Here is an 18,686-nt window from a genome sequence, read left to right on the forward strand (position 1 = left end):
TCTTCGAATCTCTTTGAATTCTAATTCTTGGATCTAATTCTTGGATTCTTTACATGAAGAATTCAAGGCTCTTGGAATTTTTAGACTTTTTTCTTCTCCCTATTTTTAAATATTCGAATTCTAATTTTTGGATCCTTGAATTTTTTATGTAAAGAATTCAAGGATCTTGAAATTCTTGAATTTTTTGTTGCTTCTTAGCCTTAAATTTTCAAGCTTCGATTTAATATTGATATCTAATTTCTGATTGACTTTTTCTATGCGTCATAGTTAAACAAATAAATAAATTTCTTATAAAATAACATGTTTATCTTGCGAGGTCATTCTAGCTTCTTCTTAGTGCGCGACGTCAACAATATCGCAATTAGAATAATTTTAACGCAACATTTCGATGAACCGTGGACAACCGTGAAGCTCGCGTTGCGTGTACTACGTCGTAAACATCAGTAAACACGAAAATACCCGGCTCGTTCCGTTATCATGCCGCGGTGCATCACGCAAATCCGATAGATACAATATATCCCTCGTCCACTTTCGCGCTTCGCGATTACGCGCGATCGTCGCGTGACGTCGTCTCGCCATCGACTTTTATCGCGTTCACAGGAATGGATCATCGGGAGCCAATGATCCGTTCCGCAGGAATTCCAATTCTCGTGCACGAAAGAAACATGCGACGTAGTCGCCACTAAATAGACAGGCGTAAATGCGTGATTATGTATACGGGGTGTACGCAGAAATTTTCTAAAGAACATCTAGGAAACCGAAGGTATTTTTAGATTTTAAGGATCGTGGACAAGATTTGGAAAAATTTTCAACTAGAAAATTCTAAAAAAATAAAATTATATTTTAACTGTAATATAAATATATGATAATAATAATGTATCTATTTAGCAAAAATTATTGCAGAAAAATTTCAAAATATATTTCAAGAATTTTTTTTCGCATTCAATGATAAATATTTTAATAATGTTTGAATTTAAGTTACTTTATTAATTCGAAATATTACAATGATTAAAGATATCAGTAGGTATAATTATGTCAAGAGGGTATTCACACTGAAATACATTAGATATTCTCAACATACAATACATTAGATATTCTCAATGTATATACTCTTAGAAAATCATGAAATAGATCCAAGTATCGCGTATTTATTACAGAAACCGATCTTTGGATCGAAATCGAAGAGAAATACCGACAAAGACAGGTTGACTGATTAAGATCGATCCATGGATGCAAGAAATCCTCGGAGATGTTGCCATTCGCGTCATTCGCGATGCGAGGATCACAGAATACAGTCACGGGGACGTTGCACAACCTAGAATCCATGATCCGAGAATGTAACGGTTCGAGAATGATGCGAGAACGATTCGAAAAGTCGTGCCGAGAATGTAGCGATTCAGGGAGCCAGAAATTCCGAATCGTCCAAATAACAGTTTGCCTCGCAATGATTTGATCTGTGTCCTGCGGCCTCCACGTAATTTGCAAATCATTTTAATTCAATTGTGAACGTGCTTTAGTGCCACAATGCGACATGTTCAACAAACAAAAGGTTCACGGGAACAATTATTGAGAAAAATGCAGTTTTAATTAAATCAACAAAAAAATGATATTTTGGTGTGACTAAACAGAATTTCTGAGAATAACCACGTAGTAAATAAAATGACACATATGTTAATATGTTTTGTTGGTTTAATTAAAATATTCTTCTCAGTTATCACAAACATTAATTAACTCTTAAAATCACGTAATCGCGCAACCGTAACTGCCACACTGCGAAATTGACTTTTATGTTTTCAGTTGTTATGAAATGTAAAAAAATATTAACTCTGTAAAAGTGAATCAGTGCATTTTTACTGACTTCAATGCTACACTTATAACTGATGTAATCAACGAATATTTACAGTTTTTTAGTAATAATACATGATTTACTTTTAGAGATACTTTTATGATTTTCTGCTGATTCAATATATAAAAACCATAACTTTTAAAAATGAATCAGTGTGTATATTATTACTAAAAAACAATAAATGTTCGTTGATATTACAGTTATAAGTGTAACATTGAAGTTAATGATAATACACTGATTCACTTTCAGAGATAAGTTATATATGTTTTCTATGAGAAATTTTGTAGGAAATATCCAGTGATAAAATGTAAATTGCATGAAAAATTTATTTTGATAATGAAAATTAAGATTTTTGAAAAATGACATCAGCTGGCGATTAAGCTGATGTGAATTCATCAGTGTGGTATTGAAGAGTTAATAACATTTAATAGCCAACACATCGAAATCGACGTCAATTAATTTTTCTTTCTTACTTATTCGAATTAATTTACGCGGTAAATTCGAGACACACTATATACGCTCGGAGTATTTTGCGTCGAGAGAGAGAAAGAGAGAGGAAGAGAGAGCGGGTACGGGTGCAGGGTAGTACTTAGGTACGTATGTACAGAGCGTAGTTACGTACCGGGCGTGCATCTTTATTATTGGCCGAGAGAACCTGGTACGTGCGTCTGAGGTTCGATGAACCTTCGCAAGGTACGCACGTATACGGATATATAGCCTTCCGATCGAAGTCGCCTGGTGTTATGGTGTCCGCGATATGATGGTTCAAAATCCTGCTGCACGATCTGCCGTATTTTCGCGAAATGGCGCGAATAACGTCGGCGATCCGCACGCGGCGGGACGATTGGAGATCGGGGATTGGGATCAGAAAGGATCCCAGGTGTTAGAGATAAAACCGACATGCTGGTGAGCTTCGAAAGATTTCATCATTTTTTCTCACATGATTAAATCGTAAACATACCTTAATAAAATTATAAAGGATAGATAAATAGTTATTTAGTCTAGGTATGTGTGTGTGTGAACAAAGTGATTATAAAGGACCTTTAGTAATCATTGGAGAAAGATTATTTAATAAAAAAATATAAATCATAATGCAAATAAAATATGTAATAAATTTATTTATTATTTTATTTTATAATTACATATAAAAAAATATAAAATAATATATTTATTGTATATTTTATAATAAATATATACTTTAAAATTAAAATTTCATTAAGTTTATAAATATAAATAAAATAATAAAACTTAATAAAATTCGGAGCAATGTGATGGATAACCTTTGATAGCTGCAACGAATTATGAGTTAGATATACTTTGTATCAGGTTTAAGGCTTTGTGTTTGTTTTAAGGCGTATATACGCTCGTAAACGCACATATATAAGCACATATATACCTACATCTAGATATTTTCTAGCTTATCGCTGGCAATTCTTATCTTGCCAGTTCGAATTCCGTCAGTCTTCGGTCGCGCTTCCCACGAGTGTTGGTGAAGATTCTCGTTTGCTTAAAATAACTATCTTCTTGTGTCGAGTGTTTGAAAAATCAGTTTCGCGTCCGTTCCGTCGAATTGGCACGCGATTCTCGGCATTTTACGGAAATTGTGAAGTCGCACGTCGATAACGGTTCGTGCGCAATTCAATGTTTTTCTGGCTGAGCTCCCGTTAGCGCGAAGGTGATCCTTTGGGAAGTATCGACACGCATCTTCTTCAGGAGCGTTTAATCTTGCGGAGATATGAATCCCAAATCGACGACTATTCTACGGATGTAAAATCGGCGTCCTCTCGCATGTAACGTGAGACATGGTGCGTTGCAGACGGTGATTCAATGCGGGATTTTATCTGCTGCTCAAGATGATCCGGCAGTTTCTAGATGCGCTGGGCGGGAATTCGGTAATATTTTACGCATCCGACTGTCTATACTTATAACGTATATCTTAGATGTACGATCCTTATATATAATATATATCCTGAGAAGAATGTCTGGTTGGATTAATTGGAATTCTGATTGAAAATGGACGAAATCAAAATTTTCTGATTAACTACCCGGGAGTGCTACTACGTGGATGAATTTTCTTTTCGAATTTAGTATAGTTTTTATTATTAAAATTTTGATGACTTAAAATAATATTTAATAAGACTGTTTAACATTAAAGTTTATTTTTTACATTAAAATTGTTAATTTAGTTATTCGAACACCTTTATTTAGAAAAATTTCTGGTTGGGATGAATGAATCAATAGATTCTGATCATATCAATCAGATTTCCGGTCATCATGATTGGTCATCTGGTTATTTCAACTAGAATTTTGATTGATATAATTAATCAGTTGAATATTTACTAGTTCATTCATTTTCAATTAAGAACTTTTTTTAGTATTGCAACCTATAAAGTAGACACATAAAAGTAAAAAGAATTCTTAATTACGTGAATTTTCATTCAGCTAGTGTAAAAAAATGTATAAGAAATAAGGTAAGTGATGTAAGAAAAATATAAGTAGCATTCCAGATTTAATATAGATTGACAATTATAAACTAGAAAAGGTTTTATTTGCAATGTGATATATAATATTATATTAGTAACAGATAAGAGTCTATTGAGATAACGGTCTATTGAATGTTTCGCAAATGATAAGTTGTAACATATTTGAATAAAATTTTCTATGAAGTACGACAGCGCATAAGTTTGTAAATAAATATCAGAATATATTTTTTTCATTCTTACTGCTGCTGAAACTATCAATCACTATTTCTGATATAATATTCATTATATATAATAAATATGTTTATTTCGAAGTTCTATTATTATATTTATTGTTAGTAAAATTTGAATCTATTCTCTATACATTGTAAAAGCGAAATCAAAATCTCATAAGTAGTAGAGCAATATTTAAAAGGTCACTTTATTTATAATTCAAAAAAATTTAACTACGAAATAAAAATTCATTATAAAATCGGCACTTCTGATATAATTCATTCTTATATGTATCTAGAAGTTCTATAATAATATGATTAATAAATTTGAATTTAAAAACTAAAAATAATTGTTAACAACAATTACTAAACTTTATAAATCATCATGCAAATTTTTTTTGCTATAGAGTATCTAATAATTTTTCAATTGAGATAATTTACATAAACATGTTATTACACGTAATGCAATCAAATTGTACAATTTCAATTTTACATGTAAAAAATAATTGCTTCTTTTATTCGTGTTATAGTTGCAGGAAACTCGACTGTGTCATAATTATGAGGCGCGGCGGTAATAAAACGATCAATAATATTGATCGATGTTACGCATTTCCGAAGTGATCCGAGATCTGTCGCCTAACGTGTAATTGCTCGCGTTTACGGCGTCTGATTACTTATCCAGCTGTTACGCATAAATCACAACCGAATTAGAGCGTCACGGAAACGTTAGCCCGCGGAACTGTCGATGATTATTTGTTTTTAATGTCTGGGATAATTACGTGCGTGTCGTATGCGCGTGCGTAATTATGAGGCACAGGTTCACTAAAAGACCTCGAGATACAATTGGAATGCACAGGTAATAAAAACAGAGCATAACAGATTTTAACTATCAGAAACGCGTATCTGATAGATTGAAATTTGTTATTCCCTGTTCTTATTACCTGTTTTTCAATTGTACATTAAACTTTAAGTCCGTGTCATACTATTTCAGAAAAATAATAGAACACAATTATATTCTAACTGTTAACTATAATATAAGTATGCAATAATAATAAATAATAATAATAATAAAAATTTAACAATAATTACTGCAGAAAAATTTAAAGACAGATTCTAATATTTTTTATATCTTACAATTTCCAGCTCCAGTTTAGAGTTTTATTTCAAAAAATAAATGATTGGGACACATAAGTTTGCTTGAATAAAAATTGTACTCTCTAAATTCTTTAGAAGGGAATCTCATTCTAAAGAGTAAAACTTGAGCTAGTCTTGAAAAAGAATGGTGCAATTTTCAATCTTTAAAAGAAGATGAGATTTCACTCTTTAAAGTGAGATTGACTCTAAAAATTTTAAAATATGTGGATCGGCTTATCATCGATAATTTGCGAATTATGAATCATTGATCAACTAATCTGATTATTACTACTAGTTTATCAATTATTCAGTTTGCAATCTGCAACCATGATGTGTGATACTAGACTTGAAATATTTACATTGAATACGAGAAATATTTTCAGAATCTGTCTTTAAATTTTTTTACAATAATTATTATTAAATAGATTTTTAATTATTATTACATGTATATATTATAGTTTACAATAATGTTTTACAATTTTGTTTTATTTTTCTGATAATGGATTAGTTTTTCATTATCTAGTTAACACTTGTGGTTTAGTTTAACTTCTTAACTTGTAATAACTAATGTAAAAATTGTGTTTTTTTAGTTATGGTTAATCACTAAACTAATGGTATAATGATAATTTTAAAAGTTCTTCACTACAAAACTATCAGTTTAATGATTAACCAGCAAATACAATTTTTATATTATTATCAGTCTAATATTATCAATAAGCTTAATCACAAGTTAATTAACAAATGATAAATTCAACCTAAGACCAATCATTACCTGATTAACTTGTGATTAAGTTTAACCTGATGTTTCATCCAATAAACTTCATCCATGGCATCATTATAGATGAAACCTATTGGACAAAACATCATGTTAAGTCTAACCACAAGTTAACCAGAAAATAAAAACTGAAGTCTAAATGGAATAAGAGAGATTAGAAATTGGACTAGATTAAAAGTTAGACGCGAGTTCGCGAGCGTATCGAAGCGATGGCGATTCGGATCAGTGATAGCGTTCTGCTTTTTATTAAATGCCGCATTTCAGTAATTCCGGGGCGATACGACACACGGTATAATTACTTCGTGATTTGCCAGTTTTTTATCGCACGTGAAACAGAGTGGAAAGATGCATGATTTCGACGCGTTTTTACCCCATCACGAAAATCCTTAATTGTTTATTCGGAGATAATTCCCGCGATCGAGATGTTATCGTTCGAGATTATGTTATCTGCGAGCGACACATTTGTTTATCGGAACATTTTTATAGAAAGTTGCTTGTAGAATTGTCAGGCTTTTTTAAATATTTCAGTTTCTTCAACTTTTAACAAAGAAAATAATGCATTCTCTTCTGCGAAGGAATATTTATTTTGCTTACACATTGAGAGAAAAATATTGGATAATTACATTTGATATAATTGCATAGTGAAATAATTGTAATTAGGAGCTCTGATTTTATAATTATTACTGCTATTATGCTATACTTAATAATAATTATATTTATATAATTTTGTATATTAAAAAAGTGATATAGTTGGAAATAATTTGAATTTATAATTATTTCTGGTGCCACTATAGATACTTTTATATAGTACTACAAATTTATTATTAACATAATTATAATAATTACAATTATTACCAATATTATAGTAGTAATAACTATAAAAATGGAATTTTTAATTATAATTATTTTATCATAAAATTACAGTCACAAATAACAAATACTTTTCTTTTAATGTATATCTTGTTGAATTATACAATCTTGTTGAATTATTGCATTCTTGTGTGTGACAATGATAAGTATTTTTTTGCTTGTTAGTGCAGGATTAGATACAGAAATATATTGTCTTTTAAAGAGCAATTCTCGTTATTCGATGCGTAAAATTATATAGTCATTAAATCTTTACTTGCACACATAATACAACTGTCGCAGAATTCGACTTTTAATTACTGTTAAATCTTAAAATAATTATGATTGTTTATAATTTACATACATAAGAATGTTTTATATTCGAAAATTAACAGAAATGCTTATTAAAAAATGTTGTTTCTTTCAGGCTCGAAGCAAGATGTCCGTGGGTTCGAGCGGCCGGGCGCCGTTTAAGCGGACCGCACAAAATATACAACCGCCCGCAAAGAAGTCCAGTAGAAGCCAGTAAGTATATATCTTAATTGCTATTATGGCCATAACAAGAAGTTCCTACTAGATTTACTTGGCGAACTTACGAATGAACTGCGGAAATACTACTGTTTTACATAGATTCGTCAATACGATTTCAAAGAATTATTTATTGTAACTATAATTATAATTTCATTTAAACTCCAAAATATTTATTAATATATATCAAATATTTATGCATGTTTCTATTAATGTAGATTAATTTTAATTTAGGTTCAACTTATTTTTCATTTTTTCTAATTCTAAGAAAAGTTCTTAGAAAAAGATGAAAAGTAAATTAAATTGAAATTAAAATTAATCTACATTGGAGATGGGCATGACAATTGTGACAAAATCTCTGTAAATTGTAATCCCCTCTAAAGCAAATTGAAAATCTAAATATAATGATCAAGTTTCAATTTACAATAAGAACAAGATATTTTTATTTAATACATGAAAGCATTATTGTACTTTTAAAAAAATGTATATTGAGAAAAAAATTATTAGTTTTAATTATTAGTTTTACAAATTCCTGTATTATCGACCACGCTGTGTTTGTAGCTGATTCTCTGTAATGAATGAAGCGCGATGTAGAGGACACCAGTATGCAGTTTCGTCGTCGTGAAGCATAAGGGTCTGTGCACAATGAATAATATTTGTAATAAATAAAAAATATTAGTAATAAATTAATAACAAAAATATTAAGAATAGGAATAAATATTAAATACTAAATTAGAGATTAAACATAACGCACAATAAATACAAATAATTATGATATATAATACATTTTATATCTTATTTATACCCATTGTGCGTTAAGTTCTTTATTCCTAATTTTTTTAATTTTTTAAATATTCAATATTTAATATTTATTCCTATTTCTAATATTTCTTCCATTGTGCGCAGAGCCTAAGAAAGGCACTTGTTATCACGCTTGTTATCGCAATAGATGCGGTTAGATTCCATGTTTGTCACGGATCAGGAAACCAGTTATGGGTCCCCCCATTATTTTTCCAGGAAGTCCGTTATTCACCTGCCGTTACAGACGGCTTCCCGTCTTTACTTCTGAGAATTCTTTATCGCGATTTGAGAAATCATTTAGCGTCCAAATCTCACTCGGTCGATTTTACCGTTTAATGCATCAGAAAATTGCATCTACCAAACTGTGTCACGAAGTATTTTATTTAGACATTTTAAACTGAAATAAAACAAGAACTGTTTTATCAGTGTCTAAATTCTGAAATGTTATTTTACAAAGCATAAAATGTTATAAAATAAGTAGAAAATATGTTAACATTGAAAACAATAATTAGTAAAATTTGTTTCTTTTGTTATATAATACATATACTTTTGTTGAACACACACATTTTTGTTTTACTTATTTAACTAACAATTTTATTATATCGCTCATTTCTTACAACGACATAATTACGAAATTGTCATTTTGGAGTTATTTACAGAAATAGAACGAAAACATAAAAAAAGTATATACATTATTATTCTTCTATAATTAGTTATTTAACAAAATTACTTTTTCAAATTAATATTACGAAATTTGATCATTTAAAACGTTTAAAGTTATTTCCTTGACAACTTTGTTTTTTTTTTTTTTAGTTGTATCGTAACAAATGAGCGGTACAAATTCATTAAAGTAGGATATATATTCTATATATTTATTTAAATTAGAAAGACGTAATTTAAAGATCGATAAGTTGTCGGGGATATAGCTCAGTGGTAGAGCATTCGACTGCAGATCGAGAGGTCCCCGGTTCAAACCCGGGTGTCCCCTTTAGTTTATTTTTTTGTATGTAGTTTATTTTTTTTAAGCATTTAAGAATTTAAATCTGAATTTAAATCTGAAAATAATTTTGTTGTACCATCAAAATAATTATGAGGACACTCAAATTGATTATTAGAACATCAAAATTTTTTGTAGCATTATCATTATGTTCAAGTCTTCTAGATAATTATTCTGAAGATCCAGCAAATTATTTTCAGATCTATATCTACTTAAATTTATAAATATCTTAGCAAAATCAGTCTTTCCATAGCTTATAATTATCATCTTCATTTATCCACGTGCACATTATTATCATTTATTAAAAAAAAAAGTTATTGAACTATTTTGAAAAAAGAGAAATCTTATTAAACATTAATTTATTTTTCTAGATTGAATTTCTTTTTACTTTTAATAATTAAAATATTAAAGATTTTCTCTCGTTGCCATAATGAGATCTTTATCTTTAAGTGATTCTACTATTAATTTCCGTTTACTATTAATTTTCGTAATAAGCTGCTGAAATTTTCGCATCCGGAGTATTCTCGCTGGAGTACGCAACAAATTAATCTCTGTGAAACTTATATATGTATAGTTCTCTTGTGGTAGATGTTACCCGTGTAACTTTCCAGGATTAATAATAGATAGAAACGCGCAAGGTGTCGCAATCTCTCTCGGCTATGATTAACGTGAGATAGTGCTCTTGCAGATAAAATTACCAGACGCTCCCGTAAATTCACATTGCATTTTATCGTATAGAATCCAATTCTCGTTGGACGAGCGAACGCCACGTAACAGAGATAATCGGGTAGCTGACGCACGTGCTGTGGACCGGTATTATTATCGCGAGCCGGTTCAGCGATGATCGTCCTCTAGAAAACTCGCTTTTTTATCTGTGACGTTTTGTCACGCAAAAATGGAAAAACGAGTGTTTAACCTTTTTTTAATGCAGCCGCATGATGACTCAGTCTCGTTTTCTTTCAGTTTACATAACGTTTGATAACTGCGACGTACACGTTTAAAAAATGCTCGAGTTGTCCCTGGTACATCAGAAGTTGTGTGGAATAATCCATTGGAACGTTAGTTTTTATGCAAAGGCAGCTTAGCTTCTCATGTAATAATTAATAATCAGTACACGATATCATTGTTATTTCAATGATTCATTGAATTAATGTGTCATTTCTTATATCATTTATTAAAAACTTTTTATGCTCGTTTTCTACATTGAGAAAAATGTTTGATTGGAAACCAAAAAATTTCGACTGTATTAATCAGAATTCCGGTTCTCAACTAGAATTCGAATAGATTTAATTAGAAAATTTTGATTTATCTATTTTCAATTAGAATTTCAATTAATCCAAGCAGATATTTTTTCAATATATCAATATAAATTAACTTTAATCTCGATTTATAGTTTACATTTCTTTTTTTATTAATTTTTACCTAGAAAGAACAATTTTGTAGAAATGTCTACAGATAGATATAGATTTAAAAATAATTTTTGTTAAATATCAAAGTAATAATTATGTAGAAAATTCAAACATGATTAATGCTGCAAAAAATTTTGATATACTTGCAATCAATTTAAGTGCAGTTTACTCTCTAAAATTTTTAGAACGTGTATCTCACTTTGAAGAGTGAAATCTCACTCTTAAAGATCAAAAATTGAGTCAGTCTTGAAAAAGAGTGGCTCAATTTTTAATCTTCAGTGAGATTTCCAAAGAATTTAGAGAATATACATAATCATTTTAATGGTTCAAAGTTATTTTCAGATCTAATTAAATTTTGAGATACTTTAGCAAAACTGTTCTTCCCTGTTCTACAGAACTAGAAAAAAAAAATGAAAAGAAAGTTGTGAATTAAGATTAAAATTAAAATTAATCTACATTAGTAGAAAAACGAGCCTTAATCTTGTTTTTGTATATCGATCTCTTTTTCCTTGAGAGAAGACTTGTCAGGCTTCTCGTGTCGACACGAGATACGTATAACGACTTGCCCGTGTTTGATTTTATCAGTGGCACGACAAATCGCTCATAATTTACGTAATGCCGGGTGAGCGTTGTTAACCAGGTGTGGTAAGCTGCTTAGAAAGAAATCAATCCGTTTCGCCGGGTCTGTTGATCGAATGATCGGACGATTGATCGTTCATTCGTTCGTTCGTTCGTTCGCAGCAAGCGGATCCGATGAGAGGGCATTGACCAGCGGTTGCGATCGAACTGACTTCATCAAGTAGCTGATACACACTGCTGAAACCCGTCGATACGCTAAACTCGTCGAATCGAGTTCTCGGGTGTCTCGAGCCTTCCCTTCGTCCTTTTCAAATGCGCGATTTTGTCTCAGGTCCTCGATGACAACACTTGGAGAAGCGCACATTCAGCGTTGAAATTAGCATAGCTAGCTGGCTATTAATTTTTAGGATCTTGATTATTCAGTGTGTATAACTGTGTATTTATTTTTTATTTATAAAAATTCAGGAAATATATTGGTTAATGTTGGTTGGTTAATTTTTTATATATTTCAATAATAGTTGAAAAACCTCTGAGGGTCGACGCTAGTTTTAATTGCGCACAATAATTTTATTATAATATTTTCAGTTCACACATAAAATAAAATAAATATTCGTTTTTTCCGCGTTTTGGATCCTCTTCAGTATTAAGTTGTCACGTAACTAATTTTATATATGTAATCTTAAACGTATCTAATGTTTTTTAACTATTTATCAGAAACATATATACTGTATGTAACCAACATGTACTATTCGGAAATGTGTGACGAAACACATTTGATTGATAAAAGATTGTACAAATATGTCTTTATTCCAATTTATTCTTATTTTTATTTTAATCTGTCTTTATTTTTTTCTTATATTTTTATTTATATTACGTAACTAAATTTTATTTTATTTTTTTCTGCGAACGTTCCTCTATCTATTATCAATAAGTCAGCCTAGATAGATAGAAAAATTCTAAGAAATTAAGTGGCTTATTAGCTTAAAATCTCCGTCGTGTCATCTCATTAGTAAGTTTTTCTGACGTTATTCTCTCGATTATGGCTTCGCTGTAACGCGTGATAACGTAATTAGCGTTGGTGTACGAAACCGACCGCCCCCATCTTTCCTGATTGTTCCTGCAGGGAGAACGAGGGGGGGGGGGGATTGTTAACGCACGCATAAACGTTACGCAATCCTCCTCGTTAATCACCTGTATCTCTTACACGCACTTCTCTGTATCGTATTGCGTTAATATGCGGTATTATGTAAGTAATTCTATCGATTCTTTGCGCAGCGAGAATAAGAGAGGCGGGAGAAAGAGAGAAAAGAAGAGAGAGAGAAGTGTTTGCAGCTTTCCTGCGTTCGCGTTAGAACGATCATTATCGCGCGCGGGCGGACGATCGTTCACCGCCTCTGATTTTTTATTGTGCAACAAAATTGCGGACTGCACGTCGATTGTCTCTGCGTCGCGCACTCTTCGGCGTTGTGGGCGAGAATAAATGATCGTGCGTGAAATCGACACGATCGGGAAATTGTTGGCGGGAACATAGAATATATATTCACATAGATAGACTATATATCTAGTACGTAATCTTTAAATTAAATATATTCCTGCTGGCATAAAAGTGATGCAATTTTCAATCATGATCCGTCATTTGTGGTTGAAAGTTATTTTTGTTTATTAAAGAGGAGATTTTAATTGATATTACAAACCTATTTTTTCGGAAAGATATCTTAATTTCATGTCGCAATGTTTACTCTTCTAAAAAAAAGACGATAATGATATTGACTATCAGAGCTTTTTTCTTTCTCATCGAAAGTTTCGTTTATAAAACTCTATCATTTATTGTTAACGTCTTTTTTGATAAAGATTACCCACTCAGTTTCATTCTAGATACAATAAAAATGATTAAAAATTCTAGTTAATAAAAAATAGAATAACAATTCGTATTTGAGACAATCCTAACATCATTTACTTTTCTTTTTCTTTTACTTTTTTTACTTTTCTTTTTTATATATCAACTATCTTTAATCCATTTAGAAATATAATTAAAGATTTAAACTTTCTTCTGTTAACATGAATAAATTTCGCAGTCTCATTAAAATTCACAAGGATTTATTCCCAAATCATTCGCACAAGAAAGTGATTTATAAAACCTCCTGCAAAAGTTGTAATGCATTTTATGTCAGATAGACTGATAAACTGTTAAAAACTAGAATTTCCAAAGTCACATTAATAGGAATACATCTACTAATTCCGATAATTATTATCGATCATAAAATATATTTGATTACGAAATTGATCCGAATAATATAAAAATTATGACTAATTGTAAATTAAACTTCGACAAACGCTTAATGTCAGAGATTTTGAATATTAAAACATAAAAGAATAATTTGAATTTACAAATTGACACCGAACGCTTAAATCGCATGTTTTGAATAGTCTATAAACAAACACGTAAAATTAGCATTTTATCTGACCTATAATGTTTTTCTCTTTTAAATATTTATTCATTTTAAGTACTGACTTTCATCCGTGTTGATGGTTTTCATAATTTCTTCTCTAATTTATTACTTTTTAATGATTTGACTTTTGATCATTTTTCATTTTTACAATTTTATTCTGCTGATTGTTCTTTTGACTACAATTGATTTTATCACACCGATTTTTATCTATACATACTGTGACGTTGAGGTGAGTTGAAGTTTTTATTTGTTTCACGGTTTGAAGAAGAAATATTTCTCTAATAAAATATATTTCATACAAGATATTACGATTACATATTCTTACATTAATCACCCGTGGCACACAATCGTCATGGTCAAGATACTGTAATCTACTTCTGAAATTTGCTCATATCGCACGCAGTCTAAAAAAATGTTATTAAATAATAAATTGATATTAAAAAATACTACAGAAATAATCTCATCTTTTCTTTTTTTATTCTATGTCTGTTGAAAACAATGAATGTGAGTTGAAATATTCTTGTATATAATTATTAAATACATTGTTTTGTTAATTGATTAATTCGCATCGTTTACTCATCTCCTAATAGCTCAATTTTCTTTTATTGTTTCTAATTAAAGAGGAGGGTTAACAGAGTATTGAGAAACACACGATGCGATGAAAATATAATTCAAAATAATAATATCTGTAAAGTATTTCCCTCTCTTTACTTTGTAACATTAAAAATATTTTTAAACACATCGATCTTCGTGTACATATTGTATATGAATGTGTATGAATTTTTAAGGAATTAATATCAATACAATGCGACGCCTCGAAGATAATGTCCATCTTCATCACTGTCTCTGCGAAAAGAAAAATTAATCGGCGATTTGACCAATTAACCGCGCCGGGGTCAACGCGTCTGTTACTTAATGAAAAAAATATCAATCCTCAGTTTAATCCACAAGCAATTAATGCGAATTTCAGGGCAAAGCCGACTGAGCCTGCGGCACCAGCATCCAGAGCAGTGTCGAGCGCGGTGCGGAAAAGGGACCCGGTCGCGTCGCTCTTCAGCACTCGGAGACCGGTGAGAAGAGTCGTCCAAGGAGGCAAGACGATGAAGCCGGGGGACCAGCAGCTAAAGTGAGTCCTCAAGCATGTTTCCCGCGATCTCGCATGTGCGCTCGTCTGTTGTAAAAAAAACCAGGAAAGAAAAAGAGAGGGAGGGGGGAGGGGGAGACGAGAAAAAGACGCCGCGCGCGAGATGCGCTCGTTCGTCGCTAGTTCTCGCGAACGGAGTTCGATGACCCGACGACTCCTTTCCCCACGATTTCTCGATGCCACACGCTGTACAAGAATTAAGGATATATATCTCTACGGGTATTATCTCCGGGTATCTCCCGATTCTATTCGGTTCATCGAGAGATCGTCGCCGAGCTCGCCAGATCGCCGGGACGAATGTCCGATCTTGATAGTCGACGTAATGTAGTGTTGGCCGTTTTATGTAACAGGTGAATTCTCGCGAAAACATGATACTCGTGCGATCGTCGGTTATTTCTGTTTTCCTACAATCTTATTCTAAGCATACATATCGTTTACTTCAAAAGTTAACAAGATACAAGTTAAAATATTAAGTTTTTCAAGAAAGAAAAAACTTGTTTAACGCGTTTAAGAAAATTTTCATTAATCAAATAATATCGGTAAAAAAATATATTCTTAATATTAAATATAATTTTGTTCATTTTTATTTTGTCTTAAAAATCAACCTTTAAAAATCACTCTATTTTTTTAAATATTTTGACAACTTTTACGAAGTTATGTTAGATCACTTTTGAGAAAGAAATTGAGAGATAAGATAATATTTATTTATTTCATGATAATAACTTTTGAGAAGCACATTTTTTTAGTTATGTAGTTTTTTGAGTAAAGGAGCGATATAAAAGTATCATAATCAATCTGAGCAACAAAAATGTCACCAACATTCATTTATCTTTATCTGTTTGAAAACTGACTATACGGTTGCACTAGATAATAATATTTGCCAAACTTTGTGCAATACATACTTTATAATATTTAAATTTAAAAACTGTCAAAAACTTGTAGACTATAATCAACACATGCAGCAAAATAGACAAGATAAATATATGTTGGAGACAGTGCCAATTAACCATACACTTTCAGTGTACACGTTCTAAGATTTTTAACACAATTTCAATGTTCTTTGCGTTTTATCATTTTTTCCTTGAATTTTAATGATATGACACGTTACATTTTTTAACATCTACTTAACACTCCTTGCTTTATGCTACGGCGCATTCTCCGGATGACCTCGACATATTTATCTGGTGCAGTATTAAAACTATTTCCGTGTCTGTCAATTTTTATTCCGAGGTGAACGCCACAGCACTTGGCGGTCAATTGAGAATTTGCTATAAAAGTTCTATCTTTTTTTAATCCTACGTTGACACTTATCGTTTACAATAGTTTACATATATCATACGTAACGTAAAGTTGTATGAAAAAAGTGATTGATCGACGCGCGACGGTAAAAGCGTTTAATTGGCATCGCATTTTTGCGCGAAATCGACAGATCGATCTTTCGCCGAAAATATACTCGGCCAGTTGCATGTCAATTTTTCATTAGCGATTTATAACGCGAGTTCGGTGAACCCAAACGTACCCAGACTTACCTTTATAGAAATAAATAAATCATCAGACTTGCTGGAACGAGTTTCAACGATAATTATCGACGATGTAATAAAATATACGTGCTGGCACGTAATAATGTATTCTCGATGCATTTATTTAATCTTGTGACATTTACGAGTGTAGTGAGATCTCTATAAGATGAAGAAGAGAAAACCGCATATTCGTTCATCGTCAATGAATAGATAGATGAAAGTTCGAAATCTATAAGAAAGCTATTCAACAGAACGATATCTTTTTTATATTTTATTATTAGAGGAAAAGCTTCTATTATGAGATACCGATTTCATTTTGGATAAATGCTAGAAGTTTATAGGCAAAATTTAAAAAAATAATAGGTCATTTTGAAAGGAATTTAATAAGCTTTAAGATAACGTTGTATAAAATTTAATTCAAATTCCATTTTTTTTTTTGAAAATTAAAGAAATGTAAAAAGTGAGCAAATCGCAAAGTCAAAAAATTGTGCTCCTAATATAAGATGCCCGAGAAAACGCAAAATATATCACTATTGCAATTAAAAAACCTTATTTCATGTTTCTAAAATGTAAACACAGCCAGCATGCGTGAAATGAGCATAGCGATAGATTATATTCAGAACTCGTCTTCAAGTAGTTGAAATCAAACATTGCAGAAATAGGCACTCGACGTTCATTCCGGTTGTCCTTTTTATTATTGTACAATAACATTTACTCTTTAGTAACGATTTTCACTATAACATAGATGGATTACTTCATAGAAATAATGAGTATCTCATATTACGATTTTCACACTTTATTGTTTTACGATTATCAAATCTAACTTCTATAATTAAACAATTCAACATATCCTGTATTTTTCTAATAGTTCGACATTACTCTATCTACTACATGAAGAATTTATTGCCAAATATGTATTTATTAAATAATAAACAAGGTTTAAAGGCTCAATGAAACTTGAAAATGTCCAAATTCTAAAATCTTTTTTTACAGCGACTACAGGCATGATCTAATAATGAATTTTCTATTAAATAGTTATCAATCCAAGTTCAATAAATTCATAGTGGAACCAATAGATAGCGTTTATCATTTTAGCGGAAACGCCACTATCATATTAGACGTCTATCTTGTAATAGAAAACTTTTCTCTAGTAAATTCCATAGAGTTTTCTATAGAAAAAAATCGATTTTTTGAGGTTAATTAAAGATTTTCGTCGTTTTTTAAAATAAAGTTATATAACTTTTTTGCATAATATAATTTTTCTAATTATTTTGGATGGAAAAATATTAAAATAGAATTATTAAATCGAGCCTTCTGCAACAAATTAAAAATTTATAAAAATATAACCGACTTTTTGGGATCGAAAATTATTATTTTTTGCACATTGTTATATTAGTGACGGATTTTCTTAGCATGCTACGAGACGCATTCGCGTCTCGCGTGATTCGCATTTGCGCTCACTTTCTCTCATTTCCCGCTCCTCGGTGGCTGGATTTCGCGAATCTTTCGAAATATCGTTCACCGATAAAAGGAGGCGGACAGCCGTCCTGCATGGTTTAAACCAGTTTAAACCTCGAGGCTACAATAATATCCCGATATCGAAACTACGTCATGTTTGACATCAGCATTTTCTACTTGCAGATCTTTTTTTCCTAAATCACACATCTTAATTTTAGTAAAGAAAATAGCTATTGAAGGAAACTTGAAAAACATTTTTCTATAAAAAAAAATGTTAATTTTAACATTTTTGCATCTTAGAAAGTCCATTATATATCTTTAAGTTGAAATTAATATTTTTTATTTTTTATTTTTAATAGTGTATATATAGAAATTATATACCTGTCTCTAGGATTTTGACAAAATCACTTGTAGCTAAATTCTATTATCTATAGAGTCTCTAAAGTGGCTAAGGTTTCTTTAGAGTTTTTTAAGCACATAAACATTTTCAAGTACAGATTTTTTTCA

At 31.0% G+C, this 18,686-nt stretch overlaps 1 protein-coding gene and 1 non-coding gene across 4 annotated transcripts in view; both read left to right on the forward strand.

The window, feature by feature from the left end:
• The window catches only part of LOC105146609 (cytospin-A), a 50,971-nt gene that overhangs the window by 7,479 nt on the left and 24,806 nt on the right, over nt 1-18,686 (forward strand). Inside the window, exons 1-3 of one of the 3 annotated variants that reach the window (XM_011056985.2) lie at nt 3,642-3,738; nt 7,721-7,818; nt 15,028-15,183. In XM_011056985.2, the coding sequence (XP_011055287.1) occupies nt 3,700-3,738; nt 7,721-7,818; nt 15,028-15,183 (293 nt within the window). In that variant the 5' untranslated portion in view covers nt 3,642-3,699. Of the gene's footprint in view, nt 1-3,641; nt 3,739-7,720; nt 7,819-15,027; nt 15,184-18,686 lie in introns of those variants that run through there. The other 2 variants (XM_087404561.1, XM_011056987.2) reach the window with 2 other exon arrangements.
• Nucleotides 9,539-9,610, forward strand: TRNAC-GCA (transfer RNA cysteine (anticodon GCA)). Its single transcript has one exon. It is a non-coding gene; the product is annotated as a tRNA-Cys (tRNA).

The sequence above is a fragment of the Acromyrmex echinatior genome, chromosome 1 (genome assembly GCF_024713525.1).
Source record: "Acromyrmex echinatior isolate Ae372 chromosome 1, ASM2471352v2, whole genome shotgun sequence".
Taxonomy (NCBI): domain Eukaryota; kingdom Metazoa; phylum Arthropoda; class Insecta; order Hymenoptera; family Formicidae; genus Acromyrmex; species Acromyrmex echinatior.